This window comes from Battus philenor, unplaced genomic scaffold (genome assembly GCF_028537555.1).
Source record: "Battus philenor isolate CCGP_79_NKW_IND1 unplaced genomic scaffold, ilBatPhil1.0.hap1 SCAF_17, whole genome shotgun sequence".
In the NCBI taxonomy this organism is placed as follows: Eukaryota; Metazoa; Arthropoda; class Insecta; order Lepidoptera; family Papilionidae; genus Battus; species Battus philenor.
Genome location: NW_027181679.1, coordinates 271,772 through 279,109, shown reverse-complemented (window position 1 = coordinate 279,109; position 7,338 = coordinate 271,772). Strand labels below are relative to the sequence as shown.

At 39.1% G+C, this 7,338-nt stretch overlaps 1 protein-coding gene across 1 annotated transcript; it reads left to right on the top strand.

The window, feature by feature from the left end:
* Positions 1 to 451: 451 nt before the first annotated feature.
* LOC137919940 (mantle protein-like) lies at positions 452 to 4,152 on the top strand. The gene is made up of 3 exons (XM_068763163.1): positions 452 to 495; positions 2,157 to 2,402; positions 3,768 to 4,152. Exons 1-3 carry the CDS (start codon positions 484 to 486, stop codon positions 3,948 to 3,950), a joined length of 441 nt encoding a protein of 146 aa, XP_068619264.1. The 5' UTR covers positions 452 to 483; the 3' UTR covers positions 3,951 to 4,152.
* Positions 4,153 to 7,338: the final 3,186 nt, after the last annotated feature.

The window sequence follows — 7,338 nt, the reverse complement described above, 5'->3', positions numbered from 1 at the left end:
TGCGTACTTTAAAATTGAACAATGGCCAAATTTTAAAGCACAACCAACGCGAATAGAACGGAATTGTTCTATAACTAAAGCACTACGACTTAATGAACGATCTTACTTTCTATCTAATAGTATATCTTGGTGCGTTAACAAAAAAAAACATCAACATATAAAGCCAAAAATCGAAAAAAATGCACCGAGCCCCATACACGACTGTACTCTTAAAATTGCATTTTACAACAAAATCTTCATTTGAATAACCATTGCTCGTCAAACTCATAGTTTATAAGTATATCGCAAACAAAAGCAGCAGTGTAACGCGTAAAATAAGTTGTAACGCGAGCTAAGATAATTGTGCCAGTTTCTCAGTACGAGGGACCTATCACTGAATCGAAAGGTACGGAGCTCATTTCACCAAGTATAAAACGCAAGTGTGGCCCGACCAGTGCATCAGTCGTCACCGAGAAGTCAGCAGCACCACCCAAGCCCGTCAACATGCTCGCCTTCGTAAGTTTTGCATCGCTTATTACTCCCAACGCCGCTGATGTAACAAAACGGAAGTCTGTAAGAATGTATGAACTGATTTTTTGCACAGTTCACTGTTCCGCATTCTCACTTGATACGTTTTTTTATAATGTCTTCGCTGAGATAATTACACGAAATGTAACGCTCGAACTATTCGCAGAGTACGAAGATTTAAAAAAAAACTAACCTATTTTTTATTATCTCTTAATAGTTAATGACCATATTTTATTAGTTTTGTCGGGAAAATTTATCACCTCATAAATGTCAGTGTTCAAAACCGATTCATTTCCCACATTTTTATAGGTTGATATCATTTTTTTTTAGATCATGTTTTTGTAATTTACTGCCAAAGTTTATTACTTTTTTACAACTGTCAAATATGAATTGATAAAATTAAACTTCGATGTAAATGCATTTTAAAGGCCGCATACGATTTAAAAATAAACTTCGTGTGTTACAGATTAAAAATATTTATTTTTAATTTTAAAGATTTTAATAACTTTGAGAGATGTTAAGGCGGCAATGATTTAATATCATTACGTAATTCCCGCTTTCGATTGCAGTGAAAGGAAGAGGGAATGTTTCCCGTCCACATTACAAACTTGTTTACGCTTCGACATCTCGTTTGCTTCCCGTTAATTCGCAACATCTTGACTTTTTAATGCGAATTATACATTTCTTTTTTAATTTTATAACGCAAAGTCGTACTAATTACGCGATTCTATCTTAATGTTTTAGTTTAACATTTGCACGATTTGCACCAAAAACCTTCATAGTTCATATTTGTTATTTGTAAAGGTTCCCGCCATACCGCGTACTACGCAGGTGCTCAGTTCAGGGTCGAATATGACCATGACACAGCCTAAACAATATATAATTAAATTTTTGATTACACTACACGCGCCGGTCGAATTAAAATATTAGATATATGTTGTATATTGTTTTATATTTTGTTTTTATATTATAGTCATTATTCCTAACTATGCCATTACTTTTCTGTACCTCTGTTGACAAGACTCTTCCAATCCAATGCAATAACCAGTGGTGTCTTGGCTGCCAGCCAGTGAAATAACTAAGCCATCAACCCATAATAAGGCTCTGTGAGTCCTCATGCTCAATTATTAATAAAATGTTAAAAGCGTCACATCCAGTGGCTGTCCCGCGATAGATAAATCAAGTAAAAGCTCTTAAAATCACCCCTGAATTAGTGCGAGCGAGAGATGGCAAATACGAAAGAAGTCATGCAACGACTCCTATGACGACTGCTCCGCTATATAGCACATAACTAAGCTGAAGAATACTGCTTATTCGATATCCAGAGTATGACATTGCCTAAATAGTTCTTCTGGAATTAATTCCTTTGCATCCTCACAAAGCATTCAATTGACAACGATCTTTGATAAAATAATTGAAGTGATAGCAGGGAAAGATAAAATAACAACCCCATATTTCTAATAGATACGAACTTAAACTTTTGCAGCCTCCCAATTCTGTATATTAAGTATAGTATCGGCCCGAGCTACGATTCCTGAAGCACCCCTCAAGCTTTGTGTTTAAGCCAAGTCCCTTTAAGCACTCTGCCACCTCGAACCCAATTCAGCCGTAATGTTTAATCTAACCCTCACGTTTTTCTTGAATTTTAGAAAACAGCAGTCATCTTGGTCCTGGCGGCGGTTGCCAGCGCGCGTCCGTCCGACGAGTGGGAGCCCGAGGGCCACTCGTATACGGAGCACACGAAGCCCTACCACGTGACGGTGGTGAAGAAAATCGGCGTGCCCATCCCCCACCCCGTGGCCGTGTCCGTGCCGCAGTACGTGAAGATACCCATCCCCCAGCCGTACCCGGTGCACGTCACCGTGGAGCAGCCGATACACGTCCCCGTTTACAAGGTACGCGTGCAATCGACCAGAGAATGAAGAACTACAACGCACATGTTCATACTACTGAGGCCTTCCTGCTCGGTGCAATAGTAGTACATACTACTGCAGCACGAATCGAAGCTCCTCATGGAGCCCTCTATATACCCTTAAAAGGGATCTTTGGCTAAGCGCCCTCTGCGCTGTGCCGCCTCTATCCCGTAGAATCTGTAAATGTCACTTGGACAGCAGTTAGAATCCGGTTGACAGTTTAACTTACTTTTTATCAAATTTAAATTTTGTTAGCACATATATAATTCCAGATGATTTCTTGTGCTGTCTTTCAAACTATATAATTTCAATCGAGAATGGGACACAAAGCCTTCAGTAACTTAACCATGAAAATATTTAACAAAATTTTGAGGTAAAAGTTGTGTCCAATGATTCGATTTGTTCCGGGACGTAGATAGAATGGACAGAGAAAATACTGCACAACGCGAACTGCAATTAATAACTTTCAGTCTGTTAACATTACCAAAACAATCACTCGTCGTTTTCATAGCCACGTCCCGTGATTAGTTTACTATAAATTATAAAGCGGTGTTCACATTGACCAGTGAAACTAAACACTTCAAAAAAGTTTAAATAAACTCTTATGTAGTTATCTACAAAAAATGGAACATCGGCAAACACTATCAATTTTCTCTTCACTTCCAAGCCACTCATTAAGGAGAAACTCGTCATTTTCCCAAGTTCATCGAAAGCCGACGCCGAGCACAGATTATGTGACACCCATTGTATTTCTGCCGCTTTTTGCACAGATCATAATCTTACGACCGGTGACATAAATGCTCCATTCATGTCAATGCGCCGATTATAATTGCGTAACGCTGGCCGCCAAGAAAGTAAGAGCGGCGCCGCTCAAGCGTGCGGTTTGAAAAAAAAATGCATCTGACAGCGCGCACATTCGCTGCGCCATTTTGGATAAATGTAACACGGTTCCAAATTTAACTTTTCTTTTCGTATTTTTTTAACACTGACTCTAAAAGTTCTCGAAGACTATTCACGTCATTTAATTAGAATGTTATACATTCAAACATTAGCCCTGCTACGTATTTAGATGAACATCAGTATAAATAAGCCCAGAACTGCTTTTCTTTATATTCTTCTTACGGCGAACCCTTTGTAGATCTTTGTTTTAAATTCTTCCGCTTGTTTTAACTAAAGACGGTTGTTCATCTCTAGGTAGTAGACTTACATTAACTCTATCATAGTAGTATCCGATATGAGAGTATACCCTCGATTGGACATGGTCATTTTATCAAACTTTTACCTTAACGTGTAAGATGGAACACCAGACTACTTCGTACGTCACTCATCAGCCTCGTCTCCCCACAGGTTGTTCCCCAGGTAGTGGAGAAACCCGTACCGTACACCGTTGAGAAGCCGGTGCCGTATGAAGTGGAGAAGCCGTACCCGGTTGAGGTAGAGAAGAAGGTGGAGGTGCCAATCCCCAAGCCGTACCCCGTGCACGTGCCAGTCTACAAGCACGTCTACCACCACAAGGGCGGCAAGCACTAAGCAAGCATAGCCTGCCCTGCAGGCCCGCTGCTGCCGCGTGTGCTTCGTGTGGGCGGCGACGGTGCTCTCCGTCGTCCGCCATCTTATTGTGATATTTATTGTGTACCGATATGTTCTGTTGTTTGTTGTTGTCTGCTTTGTTGTTGACTATTGTGTAATTGTTGTTAAATTTGTATAAACCAATACAGTATTTTAAGAATTATTTCTCGACTAATTTTTCCCACTCCATACCTATGACTCACACTGTACTCATCTTTGAAGAAATATAGATGTTTTTTATTGACATAAATTTACAATGACGGTCATTTAAAGTGATCACTTCAACAGTAGTACCGCACCGTGAGCAGGTGATTGATGATATGTTTCATGTAAACATCTCTCTGCTAGTGACAAATACAGTAGAAGTCGATTTAAGGCACCAAAGCCGTTGTGTAGAACGATTCTGAATTCTCGTAGTTTAGAGCTTGCTTCGGTAGTGAACTGCGGAACTCGAACGCCATAGACTGGAGAAAGTAAAACTAGTAAGCAAGCTCACCGAGAAAGGTACATTTCAAATTCCGACATAACCAGCCAATGATTTTATTTATTAAGAGGATTTAAGATTCTTGAATGCAGACCAGGAACCGGCACGCCTGGCGCAGGACGACCGACGACAAAATAGACAATGGTTAGGTAGTCTGGAAGCGCTGGACACCCTATTGAAAGTCTACGGGGCAGACCTACTTGCAGCAGTAGATGCCTAGACTGATGATGATGGCAATGATATCTTTATTTCCACTAGGTTTACAGGTTCGCCGTAATAGATAATGTCTAAAAACACTAAACGTGTCATAACGGGTCAAATGACTCATTTTGAACTTTTGGATTAAAAATGTTAAAAATGCCAGTATCATAAATTCTGAATTTTGCTGTTTGTAATAGGTATGCTATTTTTATGTATGCTATTTTATATTTCCTTCCTAATAACCATATTTCAAATATTCAAGCAGAAAACATAGAGTCGGTTCGTTTGACCCGCTATAGTAGAAATTCGTGGCTAGTAAGTGTCAGTATGATTAGTGTTAAGTCAGCCTAAACAAAATTTGTGAAAAGGGTGAATAAATGAAATAAATAAATATTAAAAAATTATGACATTGAGCCAAACACTATGGCAACGGCTATCACTGCAAGCGGCCGAATTGAAATCAGCGTTCGAATTTTAATTAGAACTTATGGTCTTATTTCCTTCCGAGATCTCTGAGAGCCGTGGCTTATGTACTATGCCTCTTAGGCCGAAGCTTTTATGAGCGAAGATCCTCTGTAGGGAGCGCTTGGCTGTTACTCGAATCGCGTTTAGCATTGGAGAGTACCTAAGTAATACCAAAGCAAATGTGGCGAAGGAGGGGAGACAATGTGTGTAAGGAACCTTAATAAAAGAAAGACAACAAAATAAAATTAGATGAATGAAAGAAGATGTTAAGACGAGAGAGGAAAACGCATGTAAAAAGGTGAACGAGTGACCCGCAAAACCGGAAGTCATGCAAAAAAAGAGTAACTAAGTGGACCGAACCTCGGCTCCACTGGTAGCTATTACTTAGAAGAGCTTCTAAAGTCAATCTAACAAGGCATTAATAAAAATATAGGTATAGATAACAGCGCCTGTCTCGCTGTGTTTTATACGCGGACAACTTTCACCGCGGTCAAGGCTCGGGGCGATGACACGAAAACTGAAGCCTTCGATTGCACAAGACCCATCGCTGCTTGCAAACACGCCACACCGAAAACACTGCTATTACAGCCGGCCATGTAATGTGAACTTGCGTTACTACAATATTACGCGAGCAGGTGCGCATGCGCGGTCGACGCGTGAGTCCTCATATACGCAACAATGCTGTAAGGTCGCCTGGAATTGTTACCCTTTACCTGCAATAACAATACTTCTTATCCTTAACCCATCTCTCGCGACGGGAGAGTGAATTAAGAATAAAGAGAAATAATGTGGACCTAGAAATTTATTTTACAGTTTCACTATGTGTATGTATGTTATGTATGTTGTACATATGTGTGTGTATGTTAAACAGAAAGATATAATGTAATAATTTACCCGTTACAATAATTAAGACATCGTCTTACATGGTTATCCGGAGATTTATCTGCTCTCATAAATCGCGTGTGCGTCTTGTCAATTACGCCCACTACAACCCACCGCTCACGTACTATAGTTAATTAACTTGAACCCCTGTGGAGGACGTGAAAAGAAACAAAATCACTAAAATACTAATGTATACGTAGATAACCATGGCATCGCCAAATGTGTAGGTTAGTTCGAAATTCAAAACTTTCTTATGTAAAGATAAACTTAAAGAATTTCTTGAAAAATCGTACAACACGAACGCGTATTTTACTAAATGAACCGCTGAGTAAATTAAAACATAATGCTAGCTGAGAAAAATTTGGTGGCCATCAAAATCGACATCAGCCATCGATCAAATTGAGATTCGACTCTTTCGGTAGGAGTACATGAGAGTGCTGAAGGTTTATTGATTGCAAGCTGGGATGCCCTCTTGAGGGCCTTTGCAACCAAAGAGTGTCCGTCAAAATGACCAGCTTGTCAACCTCTTCATCAAGAGTAACATTTTTGGACACGAGCATCCCAATGTTCCAGGTCTGTGTTGAGTAGCGCATACCCTTCGTTATATATAATCATCATGAACTTATACAAATTACAATTGTAATACTGCACAGTAGAGCGTACATTATTCGAGGAAATATCTAAATGTGACAAGCCGGGTGCTTCTGTTACAAAAGATGCAAATAAAGACTGATTATGTTAATGCAGTAACAATGCCTTCAGGCGACATATATCTACGAACACGAGCGAAATATCTACAAGATGATTGCTTACAAATGCGAAAGCTATAAAGGAGCTTATTTGCTGTAAATTGATATAATTTAATGATAATAAAAGAAAGACGTTTACTAAATTCGGATTATGCCATCACAGCCCTGCAGAGTTTGTTTTGCCAGAAGCTATGGGTCTGTCGCGTTCTTATAGAAAAAAATATATAAATGTATTATATTTTAAAGTGATCGCTTTATAGGTGTGATTATAAATAGATGTAAAAGTTATTAATCTTTTTGCTGGGAATTAAACTACGTTGAGCTTTTACACCTATAATCTATCTGTTGTGTATCTGACCATTCTTCATGAAAAAGAAAATCGTTACCTTAACGCTTGAGATAATGAAACAAATGGCTGGTAATAATTACGAAATCTCACACCGAAACTTATCAATCTTTATGTGATACTCTTTAGGAGTGTACATTTCAGCGGCACAAACTTAAACGAAGACCATACAGATATAAAACGATCGCACCAAAATATTCCCAATTTTACTATAAAAGTTTT

Bases quoted from the DNA above. Each gene is read 5' to 3' on its own strand.
- LOC137919940 (XM_068763163.1), top strand. The intron at 2,403-3,767 runs GTACGCGTGCAA...GTCTCCCCACAG, and splicing joins TACACGTCCCCGTTTACAAG to GTTGTTCCCCAGGTAGTGGA.